The sequence below is a fragment of the Salmo trutta genome, chromosome 16 (assembly GCF_901001165.1).
Source record: "Salmo trutta chromosome 16, fSalTru1.1, whole genome shotgun sequence".
Taxonomy (NCBI): Eukaryota; Metazoa; Chordata; class Actinopteri; order Salmoniformes; family Salmonidae; genus Salmo; species Salmo trutta.
The window spans coordinates 262863-282130 of record NC_042972.1 but is presented as its reverse complement, the minus strand read 5'-3'; the positions used below and the strand labels follow the sequence as shown (position 1 = coordinate 282130).

At 42.9% G+C, this 19268-nt stretch overlaps 1 protein-coding gene across 2 annotated transcripts in view; it reads left to right on the top strand.

Moving 5' to 3' along the window:
- The window catches only part of raf1b (Raf-1 proto-oncogene, serine/threonine kinase b), a 67009-nt gene that overhangs the window by 15195 nt on the left and 32546 nt on the right, over window positions 1-19268 (top strand). For both annotated transcript variants that reach the window (XM_029692702.1, XM_029692701.1), the window contains exons 6-8: window positions 9874-9966; window positions 15190-15337; window positions 15985-16009. In XM_029692702.1, coding sequence (XP_029548562.1) covers window positions 9874-9966; window positions 15190-15337; window positions 15985-16009 — 266 coding nt within the window. The remainder of the gene's footprint in view (window positions 1-9873; window positions 9967-15189; window positions 15338-15984; window positions 16010-19268) is intronic.

The window sequence follows — 19268 nt, the reverse complement described above, 5'->3', positions numbered from 1 at the left end:
CTTCAGAGTTTCTCTGTGGAGACGGAAGAACCTTCCATAAGGACAACCATCTCTGCAGCACTCCACCGAAGGCGAAGGTTCACCTTCCAACAGGACAACAACCCTAAGCACACAGATCAAATTTATAAAATAGTAAAAATAAAGAAAAACCCTTGAAGGAGTAGGTGTGGTTAAACTTTTGACTGGTACTGTGTATACCGTGCATTTGGAAAGTATTCAGACCCCTTGACTTTTTCAGCTTTTACTCATTTTGTTGTGTTACAGCCTTTTTCTAAAATGGATGAAATAGTTTTTTCTCCTCATCAATCTTTTATTCTTTTTTTTTTTACCTTTATTTAACCAGATAGGCCAGTTGAGGACAAGTTCTCATTTACAACTGTGACCTGGCCAAGATAAAGCAAAGCAGTGCGACAAAAAACAACACAGTTACACATGGAATAAACAAACGTACAGTCAATAACACAATAGAAAAAGTCTGTATACAGTGTGTGCAAATTACGATAAGGAGGTAAGGCAATAAATAGGCCATAGTGGCGAAGTAATTACAATTTAGCAATTAAACACTGGAGTGAAAAGATGTGCAGAAGATGAATGTGCAAGTAGAGATACTGGGGTGTAAAGGAGCAAAAAATATATAACAGTATGGGGAGGTGGTAGTTGGATGGGCTATGTACAGGTGCAGTGAGCTGCTCAAAGTTAGAGAGGGAGATATGAGTCTCCAGCTTCAGTGATTTTTTTTTGTGATTTTTTTTTGTTTTAATTTTTTTTGCAATTCGTTCCAATCATTGGCAGCAGAGAACTGGAAGGAAAGGCGGCCAAAGTAGGAATTGGCTTTGGGGGTGACCAGTGAAATATACCTGCTGGAGCGCGTGCTATGGGTGGGTGCTGCAATGGTGAGCTGGGATAAGGCGGGACTTTACCATGCAAAGACTTATAGATGACCTGGAGCCAGTGGGTTTGGCGACGAATATAAAGTGAGGGCCAGCCAACGAGAGCATACAGGTCGCAGTGGTGGGTAGTATATGGGGCTTTGGTGAAAAAACGGATGGCACTGTGATAGACTGCATCCAATTTGTTCAGTAGATTGTTGGAGGCTATTTTGTAAATAACATCGCTGGAGTTAAGGATCGGTAGGATAGTCAGTTTTACGAGGGTATGTTTGGGAGCATGAGTGAAGGATGCTTTGTTGTGAAATAGGAAGCCGATTTCTAGATTTAATGTTGGATTGGAGATGCTTAATGTGAGTCTGGAAGGAGAGTTTACAGTCTAACCAGACGCCTAGGTATTTGTAGTTGTCCACATATTCTAAGTCAGAACCGTCCAGAGTAGTGATGCTAGGCAGGCGGGCAGGTGCGGGTAGCGATCGGTTGCATTTAGTTTTACTAGCGTTTTAAGAGCAGTTGGAGGCCACGGAAGGAGAGTTGTAATGGCATTGAAGGTTGTTGTTTAGAGGTTTGTTAACACAGTGTCCAAAGAAGGGCCAGATGTGTGCAGAATGGTGTCATCTGTGTAGAGGTGGATCAGAGAAGCAGCAAGAGCGACGACGTTGATATATACAGAGAAAAGAGTCGGCCCGAGAATTGAACCTTGTGGCACCCCCATAGAGACTGCCAGAGGTCCGGACAACAGGCCCTCCGATTTGACACACTGAACTCTATCTGAGAACTAGTTGGTGAACCAGGCGAGGCAGTCATTTGAGAAACCAAGGCTGTAGAGTCTGCCAATAAGAATGCAATGATTGATAAAGTTGAATGCGTTGGCCAGGTCGATGAAGATGGCTGCACAGTACTGTTTTTTTATCGATGGTGTTTATATCATTTAGGACCTTGAGCGTGGCTGAGGTTCACCCGTGACCAGCTTGGAAACCGGATTGCATAGCGGAGAAGGTACGGTGGGATTCGAGATGGTCGGTGATCTGTTTGTTCACTTGGCTTTCGAAGACTTTAGAAAGGCAGGGCAGGATGGATATAGATCTGTAACAGTTTGGGTCTAGAGTGTCTCCCCCTTTGAAGAGGGGGATGACCGCGGTTGCCGTCCAATCTTTGGGAATCTCAGATGATACGAGAGGTTGAACAGACTTGTAATAGGGGTTGCGACAATGGCGGCGGATAATTTTATGAAGAGAGGGTCCAGATTGTCTATCCCAGCTGATTTGTAGGGATCCAGATTCTGCAGCTCTTTCAGGACATCAGCTATTTGGACTTGGGTGAAGGAGAGGTAGGTGGTGGTGGGGGGGGCTTGGGCCAGTTACTGCAGGGGGTGCAGAGCTGTTGGCCTGGTTTGGGGTAGCCAGGTGTAATGCATGGCCCACTGTAGAGAAATGCTTATTGAAATTCTCGATTATCGTGTATTTATCAGTGGTGACAATGTTTCCTAGCCTCAGTGCAGTGGAAAGCTGAGAGGAGGTACTCTAATTCTCCATTGACTCTAGTGTCCCAGAACTTTTTGGAATTAGTGCTGCAGTATGCAAATTTCTGTTTGAAAAAGCTAGCCCTAACTGACTGTGTATATTGGTTCCAGACTTCTCTGAAAAGTTGCAAATCACGGGGATTCGAAGCTAGTGCAGTGTGCCAAAGGATGTTTTGTGCTGGTCATGGGCAGTTAAGTCTGGAGTGAACCAAGGGCTATATCTGTTCTTAGTTCAACATTTTTTGAATGGGGCATGCTTATTTAAGATGGTGAGGAAGGTACTTTCGAAGAACAACCAGGCATCCTCTGACGGGATGAGGTCAATATCCTTCCAGGATACCCGGGCCAGGTCGATTAGAAAGGCCTGCTCGCAGAAGCGTTTGACAGTGATGAGGGGTGGTCGTATGACCGCGGAGCCATTACGGATGCAGGTAATGAGGCAGTGATCGCTGAGATCTTGATTGAAAACAGCAGAGGTGTATTTGGAGGGCAAGTTAGTTAGAATGACATCTGAGTGTGCCCGTGTTTACGGATTTGGGATTGTACCTGGTAGGGTCATTGATAATGTGTGTGAGATTGAGGGCATCAAGCTTAGATTGTAGGACGGCCGGGGTGTTAAGTATGTCCCAGTGTCGGTCATCTAACAGTACGAACTTTGATGATAGATGGGGGGCAATCAATTCACATATGGTATTGAGGGCACAGCTGGGGGCAGAGGGAGGTCTATAGCAAGCTGCAACAGTGAGAGACTTGTTTCTGGAAAGGTGAATTTTTAGAAGTAGAAGCTCGAATTGTTTGGGTATAGACTTGGATAGCCTGCAGAGTTCTGTATTACTATCTTTGCGGTAGATTACAACACCGCCCCCTTTGGCAGTTCTATCTTGGCGGAAAATGTTATAGTTAGCGATGGAGATTTCAGGGTTTTTGGTGGTTTTCCTAAGCCAGGATTCAGACACGGCTAAGACATCCGGAATGGCAGTGTGTGCTAAAGCAGTGAGTAAAACAAACTTAGGGAGTAGGCTTCTAATGTTAACATGCATGATACCAAGGCTTTTACGGTTACATAAGTCAACAAATGAGAGCACCTGGGGAGTTGGAGTGGAGCTAGGCACTGCAGGACCTGGATTAACCTCCACGTCACCAGAGGAGAAGTAGGATAAGGGTACGGCTAAAAGCTATACAAACTGGCCGTCTAGAACGTTCGGAACAGGGAGTAAAAGGAGCAGGTTTCGGGGCACGATAGCATAGATTCAAGGCATAGTGTACAGACAAAGGTAAGGTAGGATGTGAGTACATTGGAGGTAAACCTAGGCATTGCGTAATGATGAGAGAGAGAGAGAGAGAGAGAGAGTCTCTAGAGACGTTTAAACCAGGAGATGTCATCGCATATGTAGGAGGTGGAACAACATGGTTGGTTAAGGCACATTGAGCAGGGCTAGAGGCTCTACAGTGAAATAAGACAGTAATCACTAACCAGGACAGTAATGGACGAGGAATATTGATATTAGAGAGAGGCATGCGTAGCCAAGTGAACATATGGGTCCAGTGAGTGGTTGGGCTGACTGGGGACACGGCGATTCAGACAGTTAGCAGGCTGATGCTAACAGTTCGTAGGCCGGGGCTAAACAAGCTAGCAGTTAGCAGACCGGGTTAGCAAGCAAGCTAGCAGTTAACAGACCGGGGCAGGCAAGTTAGCCTTTGGGGGACGTCGCGATAGGGGTAAGTCTGTTTTTACCTCTTCGTGCGGTGACGTCGATAGAGCAGTCCTGGAATTAGTAGGCTTCCAAGTAGCTCTAGGTAGCTAGTAGGCCGCGGTTAGCAGAATGGGCCTTCAGCGGACGTTGCGCCTGAGGGGCCTGTTGGAATCCTCCGGCAGATTATGTCGGTATTCCAGTCGTAGAGGATCGGCAGTATTCCGTTCCCCGTACCGGCAGTAGAAGGGGTCCGGATATTATTGCCCAGGAGTGGGCTTCGGTGGTAGCACAGAAGCCCTGGCCGGGCTAGCTTCAGGCTAATTGGTTCTTGCTCCGGGATGGAAATGCTAGCCAGGAGTAGTCACACGGGATTGCGGTTAGCTAGTTGCGAAGATCCAGACAAATGTTCAGAGTTTGCGGTAGGAATCCCGGGATATGGGGGGGGAAATAAAATAGTAATATGTCCGTTATACTCTGGTTTGAGTCACGTTGTTCGAACTGGCGAGAGCTTTCCGAGCTAAAGGTTAGCTGATGACCGCGAGCAATGGTTTGCTGACTGATAGCTGGTAGGTAGTTAGCTGGCTAGCTTCAGTTGAGGGATTCCAGATCCGAAGTAAATAGAAATACTTTAGAATAAAAACAGATCCACACCACATTGGGTGATGCGGGTTGCAGGGGAGTATTTAGAAGTTGAGGTTTAGGAAAATATTTTAAAAAGATATGCGAAGAAAAATATGTAAAAAGATATATACAAGGGACACGACAGGACAAAGACGTCTGACTGCTACGCCATCTTGGACTTATAGATGACCTGGAGCCAGTGGGTTTGGCAATGAGTATGAAGCGAGGGCCAGCCAACGAGATCATACAGGTCGCAGTGGTGGGTAGTACATGGGGCTTTGGTGACAAAACGGATGGTACTGTGATAGACTGCATCCAATTTGTTGAGTAGGGTATTGGAGGCTATTTTGTAAATGACATCGCTGAAGTCGAGGATTGGTAGGATGGTCAGTTTTACGAGAGTATGTTTGGCAGCATGAGTGAAGGATGCTTTGTTGCGAAATAGGAAGCCGATTCTAGGTTTAATTTTGGATTGGAGATGTTTAACCTCTCTAGGGTACGTGGGACGAAATCGTCCCACACTATTCAACAGCCAGTGACAAATCAGAGCGCCAAATTTAAAACCACAAAATGTCATAATTCAGGACTATTTTACACCATTTGAAAGATAAGACTCTCGTTAATCTAACAACATTGTCCGATTTCAAAAAGGCTTTACAGCGAAAGCAAAACATTAGATTGTCATGAGAGTACCCTGCCAAAAATAATCACAGCCATTTTCAAAGCAAGCATATATGTCACAAAAACCAAAACCACAGCTAAATGCAGCACTAACCTTTGATCTTCATCAGATGACACTCCTAGGACATTGTTATACAATACATGCATGTTTTGTTCAATCAAGTTCATATTTATATAAAAAAACAGCTTTTTACATTAGCATGTGATGTTCAGAACTAGCATACCCACCGCAAACTTCCGGTGAATTTACTAAATTACTCACGATTAACGTTCACAGAATACATAACAATTATTTTAAGAATTATAGATACAGAACTCCTTTATGCAATCGCGTGTCAGATTTTAAAATAGCTTTTCGGCGAAAGCACATTTTGCAATATTCTGAGTACATAGCCCGGCCATCATGGCTAGCTAATTTGACACCCACCAAACTCAGATTTACTATAAGAAAAATTGGATTACCTTTGCTGTTCTTTTGTCAGAATGCACTCCCAGGACTTCTACTTCAACAACAAATGTTGTTTTGGTTCTAAATAATCCATAGTTATATTGAAATAGCTCCGTTTTGTTTGTGCGTTGAGGTCACTATCCGAAGGGTGACGCGCGGGCGCATTTCGTGACAAATTTCAAAATATTCCATTACCGTACTTCGAAGCATGTCAAACGCTGTTTAAAATCAATTTTTATGTGATTTTTCTCGTAAAATAGCGATAATATTCCAACCGGGCGACGTTATATTCATTCATTGACTGAAAGAAAAACATGGAGTCGTCTCGTTCACGCGCAGTCCAGTGTCATTGTTCCCTGCCTGACCACTCACAACTCCTGCTGTTTTTCGCCCAGAGACGTCATTCCACTTTCTGGCGCCTTCTGGGAGCCAATGGAAGCCTTAGAAAATGTCACGTTACAGCAGAGATGCTGTATTTTTGATAGAGATGCCCAAGAAGGAGAACAAATTGTCAGACTGGGCACTTCCTGTATGGAATCTTCTCAGGTTTTGGCCTGCCATATGAGTTCTGTTATACTCAGACACCATTCAAACAGTTTTAGAAACTTTAGTGTTTTCTATCCAAATCTACTAATTATATGCATATTCTAGTTTCTGGGCAGGAGTAGTAACCAAATTAAATCGGGTATGTTTTTTTTATCCGGCCGTGAAAATACCGCCCCTTATCCCAAACATCTTAATGTGAGTCTGGAAGGACAGTTTAGTCTAACCAGACACCTAGGTATTTGTAGTTGTCCACATATTCTAAGTCAGAACCGTCCAGAGTAGTGATGCTGGACAGGCGGGCAGGTGCGTGCAGCGATCGGTTGAAGAGCATGCATTTAGTTTTATTTGCATTTTAAGAGCAGTTGGAGGCCACGGAAGGAGAGTTGTATGTCATCGAAGCTCATCTGGAGGTTAGTTAACACCGTGTCCAACGAAGGGCCAGAGGTATACAGAACGGTGTCGTCTGCGTAGCGGTGGATCAAAGAATCACCAGCAGCGAGAGCAACATCATTGATGTATACAGAGAAAAGAGTCGGCCTGAGAATTGAACCCTGTGGTACCCCATAGACTGCCAGAGGTCCGGACAACAGGCCCTCCGATTTGAAACACTGAACTCTATCGGAGAAGTAGTTGGTGAACCAAGCGAGGCAATCATTTGAGAAACCAAGGCTGTTGAGTCTGCCAATAAGAATGTTGTGATCGACAGAGTCGAACGCCTTAGCCAGGTCGATGAATACGGCTGTACAGTAATGTCTCTTATCGATGGCGGTTATGATATCATTTAGGACCTTGAGTGTGGCTGAGGTGCACCCATGACCAGCTCTGAAACCAGATTGCATAGCGGAGAAGGTACGGTGGGATTCGAAATGGTCGGTAATCTGTTTGGTATCTTGGCTTTCAAAGACCTTAGAAAGGCAGGGTAGAATAGATCATATAATAATCATCAGACACTGGCTTTAACCAACACCAGTTAAGATGTTGACCAATCAAGATCATTTCACTGTAAAGAAGTTTAGACATCAGGTTCATCAGAGAAGAAAATGCATCACAGAGAGCAGAGGGGGGGGTCTATAACAGCCAATCACAGATACAGAGAGCAAAGGGGGGTTTATATATGCCAATCACAGATACAGAGAGCAGAGGGGGGGTCTATAACAGCCAATCACAGATACTGAGAGACCCTTTTGAAACCTCATGATTCAAAGCAAGAAATTCCAACTGTTTACAAATAGTTTGACTTTGCCACACAGGAATTTAGTCTTTACATATATAGCCACACCCCCACCTTAACTCGATCAGTGCGATACACATTGTACCCATTTTATACAAATATCCTTACCAAGAACAGACTTGCTGAGCCAGGTTTCAGAAAACACAATTGCATCAGTTGATTTAGCCCAAATCCTAACTCCATCAATTTTAGACAACAGTACATTTAAATGAAAAATACCAAAACTATATGTAGATTTAAAATCAGAGGGGGTTTGGAGACATTGCATATCAGGGCCAGGGTTAGGTTGCACGTTACCTGGTATCAACAAAAGAAGAATAACTAGACACCTCTTTGATAACCTTGCACAGCTTCTCTTTATTAATAGACCTACTGCAAGCGAATTCTACAAGTGAGTTTCCAGACAATACAAAAGAGTCATTTTAAAACCATTAGACTTTGGTAGTGACACAAGTTCATACTGTTCACATCATGACACAAATGCATCAGCACTTGGATGAGTGGACGCAGTGAAAAAGAGCGAGTTCCCGCAGACAAAATGTCTATTGGACAGGAGAGCACATTGTCAGATGTACTCACCTAGCGACAATGTTCGTTTTCTCCAGAGTTCAGTAAAGTCGGTGCACAAAGCAATAACACACAAATTAGCATTTTCTCTGAGACGCGACAAATCAAGGCCAAGAAAAAGTAAGGGGAGAGGGACTGTGTGTGTGTGTGAGGTGTGAGTAGATTGGGGGTCGATTGAGACAACGGGTTGGAAATTGTTGAGCTGCCACTGACAGCCTGGTGGAGAATGAAGAGGAGCAGCTTGGACGAGACACTCCGCAGAGGGAAAGCTGAGGATAGAACCCAGCCCAGTCAGAGAGAGGGTTACTTTGGTAAACTTTGAGTAAGGAAGGGCAAAGAGTGATAAAAAATGATCAGAGTTGCGGGAGACCCGTGATCTTAACACCAGCAAAACAAAATAGTTTGCACTACACAACAAGGAAAGTGTAGATTAAATGAATAGGTTAACTACTAGTCACAGACGAACGACTTGACATGCTGCCATCTTGGATTCTTTCAATGGAGGTTTCTCCAGAGATGTTCAATCGGATTCAAGTCCGGGCTCTGGCTGGGCCACTCAAGGACATTCAGAAACATGTCCCGAAGCTAGTCCTCTGTTGTCTGGCCTGCTCACGGCTTGGGCATATGTGCGGCTGTCATGTTGAGGTCCTTTCTGCAGGGGCGGTGGGCATGAGGTGGACAGAAGACTGATCTCGGGGGCCTATATAGTGTTTGTTTGGATTAATAAAAGTTCTACATTTGCTTTATGAGTAGTGTGTGACCCTAGGGTGGCTATATATATATATATATATATATATATATTATATTAATTAAATATATATATATATATTTAATTAATATAATATAATATAATATATATATTTTTTTATTTTTTTTTTTTTTTTTTTTAAATATATATATATTTTCGCAAAAAAATTCTATGGGTCTTTCTCCGTTCGGATTGTTTTGTACTATGCAGGTACTCTAGTGGTTAGAGCGTTGGGCCAGTAACCGAAAGGGTGCTACATTGAATCGGTCTGCCCCTGAAGAAGGCAGTTAACCCACTGTTCCTAGGCCGTCATTGTAAATAAGAATTTGTTCTTAACTGACTTGTCAAGTTGATTTAGAAGATACTGCTGCACAAACATTATGATTTAGGCCTCCACCAGCACTGGTATCAGGCTGTATTAGCTAGCTACGTTTGCTCTGACTGTCCTTTTTATTAGCCATTTAGCTAACTAACTAACGAGAGAGAGACTATAAAATGGATGTTACACACGGTGTATCACAAACAAAACATTCAAATCCTTTATAGAAGGTAAAGTAAAAACCTAAACCGGTCCGTGCATCAATACCGGTTTATAGTAAAATGCAGTATACTGCCCAGCCCTACTCTAAATCATTATTTTTTTTTTTTTTTTTTTTAAACATGCTGATAAATGCGGGAGCTCATCTGTTCATGATCTCTCTCCCTCTAGTGTGTCTCTTTCCTGTGTGTGTCTCTTTCTTTCTCTCCTCTCGCTCTCTCTCTCTATCCTGTCTCTGCTTTACTGATGGTATCAGTTATGATAAGTTGGTCCCAGAACAGTCCTATAAGTCCTATTCATAATGATACTGTGATAAAGCCTGGTAAATATACTATATGGTGATCCATGACAATATGTTGTAACCCTGCCTCTTCTCTCCTCTCCTCCCAGCCTGTTCCCTACCCCTGGAGAGACTGGTGGTCCATCTCTCCCTCCTCTAACATCACGACGTCTGAGAGACTCGCTCTCCAGATTTCCTGTCAGGTACAAGTTTTCCCTCTTTCCACCTCTCTCTCAATTCAATTACATTTAAGGGGCTTTATTGGCATGGGAAACATATGTTTACATTGCCAAAGGAAGTGAAATAGGTAATAAGCAAGGGAAATAAGCAATCAGTAAACGGTACTCTGTTTTAAAATAATATAGACATTTCAAATGTGTTATTGTTGGCTATGTACATTTTGTGAAATCTTGGTTGGTGAGTGGACCGTAGTCCACACAACTAGGGTTGTTGCGGTGACCATATTACCGCCATACCAGCGGTCACGAGTCATGAAGGCAGTCAATTCAATGTGACCTTTTAGTCACAGTAATTAGGCTTCCCCAAGCTCTGATGCTGCTGATGGTCATTAGTAGCCTACCAAACTAGCTAACTGCCTGGTACTCAGCACTCTATTGTCCCTCTCACTCTGACATCAATGCAAATGTAATGGAAAATCTAATCAAACACTTCATGAGAGTCCATGAGCTCATGTATCTCTATAGTCTATGAAATTGAGTGAGAAAACAGTGATGGCCTCTATTAAAAATAGGAGGATCCCATCAGCTTTCTATAGGCTAGACCTACTATATTTATTTCTCAACTTTCCTAATAGTAAGCACATCGCTTATCTTTACAACAGGAGTATAGCCTACCTGGCTGGCATGAAAATGAACCACAGGAAAAGCGTCCTCCATTCGCTATTAAACATGTATTTTTGCACCTGGTTTCGTGACAGGTGCAATGGTCCATTCTAAATCAAAACAAATTTCACACATACACTAAATAATATATGTAAAGACAAGATTAAATCAAGAATAGTCTGATGGGTGACAATATTAGACTTGTGAATGATATATTATCACTTGTGGATGTTGCCCAGGAAGATGCTTTTCACCATAAAAATTCACCTTTATAATAAAGGCATTACATGCATAAGCACATTTGCAGTCATTTTTGATAATGGTGTTTTCCGCTAATGGAACAATTGCGCTTATAGCCTACTGCCATGTGCGCATTGTTGCGCTTATAATGAAGAAATGGCCTAATAGGTTCTCAACATTTTAAAGCTTAACGTTCTGATCTGTTGCATCAGTCACATTGTGTAAAAAAAGCTTTTTTGTTGCTTGTGGTTGTATTAATTTGATCTATCGTATCCCATAACTGTCCCAGACTATGTTTGGAATTTATATTTCTTGCACAGAATAGAGTAGGTCAACTTTTGTACTATGGGGGATAGTAGATTGACAGGCTAGTGCTTTTGCTGTTCGTTAGGCCTACTCATCTTGTTGGCTGACGAAAAGTAAATGTGGACAGTTCTTCCAAAATCTTCAATATGCACCCTGGAATTGGATAAGGCGCACGGAGTTGCGTCCCCGATGTGTCTGTCTTCACTTGTAGCTTGTGAGAAAGACCCGAGCACGTGATGGAGAGCCATGTGAGTGAGAGGTGCGTTGGAGCGCGAAACACACAGGGAGAAGGCCACAACAGAACACTCCGGGCCAAGGGCACAACGGCCACAGGCCGCAAAAGGCATGGATTTTTTTGCATTACGGCCACACAAAGGGCATGCTGGCATGAAATTCAAGGCATTATCAAGTGCTTGTCAAATTGTGAATGAGAGACTGATGAAGTGTGTGCAGCCTGCGCAAAAATCAAAGCAGAGCTCATGCCTTTTCATGCAACTTTTTTCAAATTCTCATTAGTCGTCATCATGCAGCCTTAAAATGTATTTAAAATCGAAATATATAGCCCAATGTTTGTAGAACTAACGTTACATAAATAACTCTACGTTAAGCATATAGGAGTACCTACTTCCTTGTTAACCACTCAACACAGAATAGCTGCATGTGTGTTCTACCTCCAATCTTTTTGAGAAAATATCCTTTCTATTTTATTCAGATACAGTACTATTAAATGATGCCACAGAATTCTAAGCATATCTAGTGTGCTAAATGAACTAGTGTAGTCCACAGCCATATGGCACAGCCAGATCAGGACCTGCTAAATGAACTAGTGTAGTCCACAGCCATATGGCACAGCCAGATCAGGACCTGCTAAATGAACTAGTGTAGTCCCACAGCCATATGGCACAGCCACATCAGGACCTAACATAAGGACAACTCAGAGTATGTTATTCTGTTCTTCTGAAGTAGACTACATTTTCTTCATATCATGTTTCTTTAGACCTGTCTAAAATAAATAATGGATTTATTGTGATGGTATAGGCTATATTACATGGATTTATTAAGACTTTTTAAAATGTAGATGTTCCAAAGGTCAGCATCAGTGGCTTGTAGAATATGTGTGGAAGCCAGGAGAAGATAAAGGTGTTTAAGTTAATTAATGACCAATTACCGTGAGACCAACAGTTATTTGCTTGACAATCACCGGCGGATTAAATTTCATGACAGCCACAGCCCTACTCACAACCAGGGGTTTGATAATAGATTGAAGTATTTTTAGCCAGATCCTAATTGGGATGTTGAGTTTTGTTACTTTTGATTGCATAGAAGGCCCTTCTTGCCATGTCTCGTGCACCTGAGCTTAATTTCGAGTCTCATAGCAAAGGGTCTGAATACTTATGTAAATGTGATATTTCAGTAGTTTTTTTTTTTTTTATTAGATTCTTTTTTTTTTTTAGCTAAAAAACACATTTTTTTTGCTTTGTCATTATGGGGTATTGTATGTAGATTGAGGAAACACATATTGAATCAATTTTAAAGTAAGGCTGTAATTTAACAAAGTGGAAAAAGTCAAGGGGTCTGAATACTTTTCGAATGCACTGTATAAACTGTATTCTAGTCAATGATACTCCGGCATGGCTCTTCCTAATATTTATATATTTCTTTTACTTTAGATTTGTGTGTGTTGTTGTGTAATGTCAGATACTACTGCACTGTTGGAGCTTGGAACGCAAGCATTTCGCGACACTCTCAATAACATCTGCATGTGACCAATTTGATGCTGTCAACTCCAAGTAGGTGTTTGTCCCCCTGTGTTTTTTAAATTTTTTATTTCACCTTTATTTAACCAGGTAGGCTAGTTAAGAACAAGTTCTCATTTACAACTGCGACCTGGCCAAGATAAAACAAAGCAGTTTGACACATACAACAACACAGAGTTACACATGGAATAAACTAACGTACAGTCAATAATACAGTAGAAAAAGTCTATATACAGTGTGTGCAAATGAGGTAAGATAATGGAGGTAAGGGAATAAATAGGCCATGGTGCCGAAGTAATTAAAAATACCAATTAAACACTGGAGTGATAGATGTGCAGAAGATGAATGTGCAAGTAGAGATACTGGGGTGCAAAGGAGCAAGATAAATACAGTATGGGGATGAGGTAGTTGGATGGGCTATTTATAGATGGGCTATGTGCAGTGATCTGTGAGCTGCTCTGACAGCTGACAGCTGGTGCTTAAAGCTAGTGAGGGAGAAGCTGTCTTCATTGAAGTTGGATATTCTAGTGGGGTGGGGATCTAGGTAGCACACAGGAAGACATTTTTCTCTGATCATTTCCCTTTGAATTTCTAGCCAGATGTAAAATGTTCCTGTTTTAATTGATTTAATAGAGTGGGTTAGGTCTGCTCTATACTAAATTAGCACTGCGGCATGCCAGGGGATGGTCTGTGTGGAAAATTAGGTTGTTTACATTTTTGTAGCAGTCAGCAAACATTGGCTCAGGATTTTCCGTGAGGAGCTTCTTTTTGTACTCTTTCTGTGCCTTCTCATTTTTTACATCCAGGGGGTACTGTATTGTAATGACCTCTGCACAGAGGGAGGGAGCTTCAAAGTCCTCTGCATTTGGGTCGGGGAGGCTGTGAAACTATCCTGCCATTGTTGGGATCAAGGGCTTTGACACCTCTCACTTTACACCTCAGTGCTAATTGAAGATCTATTCTGTCCATCCAGTCCTTATTAATTAAAATAGATTATTGTAATGTGTTTTTTTCTCTTGGCTTTAAAAGTAGCTTCAGACTGAACATTACTCACTCAGTTCCAGGTTGGATGGTAGTTTCAGGTTTCTGTTTCTTTTGCTGGTCGTTGGTTTGCCAGAGCATTTGCTCTATAGTCCTTGGGAATAAGAATCTTTGGTAGTAGAATCCTTCCAGGTAATTTGGTCCAAAATCAGGTTGTAGGTTTGGAGTTTTGTTTTAGAGTAAAGGTTATGTTGTGGAGGGTAGTATCCTGTATAAATCCAAGTTTCTACAAATCTAAATCCACCTTTCTATAAAAATAAGCCAGGCCCACCCACTGGGCTGCCAGCCCCAGCCAATCAGGGGTTTTTCCCCACAAAAGGGCTTTATTACAGACATAAATACTCTTCAGTTTCACCATCTGCCCAGGTGGCTGGTCTAAGACGGTCCCACAGGTGAAAAGAAGCGTGTTACACATGGTCTGTGAGTTGAGGTCGGTTGGACATACTGCCATCTAAAACAACGTTGGAGACGGCTTGTGGTAGAGAATTGAACATTCAATTCTCTGGCAGCAGCTCTGGTGGACATTCCTGCAGTCAGCATGCCAATTGCATGCTCCCTCAAAACATGAGACATCTGTGGCATTGTGCTGTGTGTCTCAACTACACATTATAGTGGCCTTTTATTGTCCCCAGCACAAGGTGCAGCTATGTAATGATCATGCTCTTTAATCAGCTTCTTGATATGCCACACCTGTCGGGTGGGTGGAGTATCTTGGCAAAGGAGAAATGCTCACTAACAGGGATGTAAACAAATATTTGACCCAGCCCTCTGCAGGCTAGAGGGAGGGGCCCCAGCCCTCTGCGGGCTAGAGGGAGGGGCCCCAGCCCTCTGCGGGCTAGAGGGAGGGGCCCCAGCCCTCTGCGGGCTAGAGGGAGGGGCCCCAGCCCTCTGCGGGCTAGAGGGAGGGGCCCCAGCCCTCTGCGGGCTAGAGGGAGGGGCCCCAGCCCTCTGCGGGCTAGAGGGAGGGGCCCCAGCCCTCTGCGGGCTAGAGGGAGCGACAGTGAATGCAAAGCTAAAGCCAAAATGGATGGCTTGTCATACATTTAAGTGTCGTTTTGACATGGATTAGACTTGTCTAGCAAAGTTCATTATAAACCTATACTTTAAATTGTCCAGAGTCCTTAGATGGATTCAGATACTGTTTAAACACTTATCCATAGTCATCAGTGAGCTGTACAGTATAAAGTGTGGATGGTTGATGTTGTTAGTGATATATTCTGTGTCTCGGCTCCCACCACAGACACTCTACCCTCCATGCCTTCAACCAGGCCCCTGGGTCTCTACTGGGGGCTGGACCGGCTGTGCTCTCCCACCGACTGAGATCCACATCCACCCCCAACGTACACATGGTCAGCACCACCCTGCCGCTGGACAGCACCGCCTTCAAGGTAACCCCTAACTCTTACCCCTAACGTACACATGGTCAGCACCACCCTGCTGCTGATTTTTGTTCAGTATAGTTAGGAGTGGCCACCTCTAGTTAGGAGCGGCCGCGCCTCTCGGGGCGGCAGGTAGCCTAGTGGTTAGACCCTAGTGGTTAGAGTGTTGGACTAGTAACCGAAAGGTAAAAATCTTTCGTTCTGCCCCTGAACAAGGCAGTTAACCCACTGTTCCTAGGCCGTCATTGAAAATAAGAACGTGTTCATAACTGACTTGCTTAGTTAAAGAAAGGTAAAATAAACATCTCTAGTTTGGCTAAAAGGATAGGCGTAACAGTTAGGAGTAGACAGGACAAGAGCTTTAGAGACTACACGGCTGTAATTTGATACCTGCTTTAAGCTGTGTCACCTCTGATTGGCTCCCAGCCAGAGTTACGTGAATATGTATTACTCAGCCAATCAGAGCCTGTCACCGTGGGGAACTATTAAACATGAAGGGCAGTAAAGACCTGTAGACTACCTGTCTCTCAGAGGGAAGTAGAGTTGTATGATTCTGTCATGTTCAACATGCTATAAATGTACTGTTAAATTTGATGATATGAGGGCTTTGGCAATAAATATACTAATAATCTCTCCCCTCTTCTCTTATTTCACAGGATGCCATGAGAAGTCATGAATCTGGTAACTACTTTAACCACATACGTTGAAAAGATGTCACTGTATTTCAATGTACTATGTCGTGGTGAGAAATGGACAGTGGTGGAAAAAGTACTAAATTGTCATACTTGAGTAAAAGTAAAGATACCTTAATAGAAAGTTACTCAAGTAAAAGTCTCCCAGTAAAATACTACTTGAGTAAAAGTCTAGAAGTATTTGGGTTTAAAAATACTTAAGTATCAAAAGTAAATGGAATTGATAAAATGTACTTAAGTATCAAAAGAAAAAGTATAAATAATTTAGAATTCCTTATATTAAGCAAACCCGACGGCACCATTTTTTTTATTTTTTATTGACGGATAGCCAGGGTCACACTCCAACACTCTGACATCATTTACAAACGAAGCATTTGTTTAGTTAGTCCGCCAGATCAGATGCAGTAGGGACCAGGGATGTTCTCTTGATAAGTGTGTGAATTGGACAATTTTCCTGTCAAAATGTAACGAGTACTTTTGGATGTCAGAGAAAATGTATGGAGTAAAAAGTACATTATTTTCTTTCGGAATGTAGTAAAGTAAAAGTTGCCAGAAATAGTAAAGTACAGATACCTCCTAAAATACTTAGGTAGTACTTTAAAATATTTTCACTTAAGTATTTTACACTACTGGAAATGGAGTTAGAATGAAGACATGCCTGTCTCTCTCCTCATCTCAATTCAATGGGGCTTTATCGGCATGGGAAACATATGTTTCATGGGTTCTCTAGGTGCAGGTCCTTCCGGAGGGGGTCCCGCTGGTCTGGGTGGGGGTCCCGCTGGTCTGGGTGGGGGTCCCGCTGGTCTGGGTGGGGTGTCCGTTGCTCTGTTGCTCCTGTGTGAGGTGCTGGGGCTACGGTTGCGGGTGACATCCTTCAGGGTCCTGGTAAAAGATGTGATTACTATCTTGTAGAGGTGGACTTGGTCGTTAAGGCGGTTCAAGTCCAGGGTGGGGTGGTGGGCCAGGTAGACATTAAGTTTTGAGGCACAGTCTCGTGAAAAGCTTGCATTCACCTGCTGTATGGTGGCAGGGTGGAAGTCTTTATGTGATAGCAGGGTGGAGATAAACACTTGTGCGTTGGGGAAAGTGGAAGAAGCTTTTTCAATCACTCCCTTGAGTGCTGTGGACACACTTTCCTGCTGGGCCCTCAGGCCATTTGTGCCCATGTGAATTATGATGTGTCTGGGGGACCCTAGTCTGTCCTCTGACAACAGCTCCAGGGCATGCCTAGTCTTTGGGCACCAGAGTTTAGTCTCTTAGTGTTTCGGAAAAAGTTTATCCTCTTGAATGTACAGTTGAAGTTTACATACACCTTAGCCAAATATGTTTAAACTCAGTTTTTCACAATTCCTGACATTTAATCCTAATAAAAAATCCTTGTTTTAGGTTAGATAGGATCACCACTTTATTTTAAGAATGTGAAATGTCAGAATAATAGTAGAGAGAATGATTGATTTATTTCAGGTTTTATTTCTTTCATCACATTCCCAGTGGGTAAGAAGTTTACATACGCTCAATTAGTATTTGGTAGCATTGTCTTTAAATTGTTTAACTTGGGTCAAACGTTTCAGGTAGCCTTCCACAAGCTTCCCACAATAAGTAGGGTGAATTTTGGCCCTTTCCTCCTGACAGAGCTGGTGTAACTGAGTCAGGTTTGTAGGCCTCCTTGCCCGCACCCGCTTTTTCAGTTCTGCCCACACATTTTCTATAGGATTGAGATCAGGGCTTTGTGATGGCCACTCCAATACCTTGACTTTATGGTCCTTAAGCCATTTTGCCACAACTTTGGAAGTATGCTTGGGGTCATTGTACATTTGGAAGAGCCATTTGTGACCAAGCTTTAACTTCCTGACTGATGTCTTGAAATGTTTCAAAATATCCACATCTCATGATGCCATCTATTTTGTGAAGTGCACCAGTCCCTCCTGCAGCAAAGCACCCCCACAACATGATGCTTCACGGTTGGGATGGTGTTCTTTGGCTTGCAAGAATCCCCCTTTTTCCTCCAAATATAACTATGGTCATTATGGCCAAACTGTTCTATTTTTGTTTCATCATGCCAGAGGACATTTGTCCAAAAAGTACAATCTTTGTCCCCATGTGCAGTTGCAAACCGTAGTCTGGCTTTTTTATGGCGGTTTTGGAGCAGTGGCTTCTTCCTTGCTGAGCGGCCTTTCAGGGTATGTTGATATAGGACTCGTTTTACTGTGGATATAGATACTTTTGTACCCGTTTCCTCCAGCATCTTCACAAGGTCCTTTGCTGTTCTGGGATTGATTTGCACTTTTCGCACCAAGGTACATTCATCTCTAGGAGACAGAACGCGTCTCCTTCCTGAGCGGTATGACGGCTGCGTGGTCCCATGGTGTTTATACTTGCGTACTATTGTTTGTACAGATGAACGTGGTACCTTCAGACGTTTGGAAATTGCTCCCAAGGATGAACCAGACTTGTGGAGGTCTCCAATTTATTTTTAATTTTTTTTCCCATGATGTCAATCAGAGGCATTGAGTTTGAAGGTAGGCCTTGAAATACATCCACAGGTACACCTCCAATTGACTCAAGTGATGTCAATTACCCTATCAGAAGCTTCTAAAGCCATGACATCATTTTCTGGAATTTTCCAAGCTGTTTAAAGGCACAGTCAACTTAGTGTATGTAAACTTCTGACCCACTGAAATTGTGATACAGTGAATTATAAGTGAAATAATCTGTCTGTAAACAATTTTTGGAAAAATGACTTGTCATGCGCCAAGTAGATGTCCTAACTGACTTGCCAAAACTATAGTTTGTTATCAAGAAATTTGTGGAGTGGTTGAAAAACAAGTTTTAACCTCCAACCTAAGTGAATGTAAACTTCTGACTTCAACTGTATTTGCCATTTGAGTCAATGAGGAGCACAGTCTCTGGCTTTTGTGTGTCCTCAGTGGATGTGTGGGGATTGTCAGGAGGGCTGTTAGGAGGGGGTGGGGTCTGTCGGGTTGTCTGTCCCATTGTGGTGATGACGTCCGGGTCTGAAGTGGGCTGTTCTTCTGGCTTGGCTTGGGTTGGGTTGGGGTGTGTCCTGCTCTCTGTCACACCTCAGCTTTCTGTGAAACTGTGAAACTCTCCTGCCATTGTTGGACTCAAGAGTTTTTACACATCTGACTTCACACTTAAGTGCTAATTGAAGGTGCCACCAAGGTCTCTTCTGTCCTAGCAGCTTGGTAACTTAATATACTTATTTACTTAGCTTTATATAACTAAAT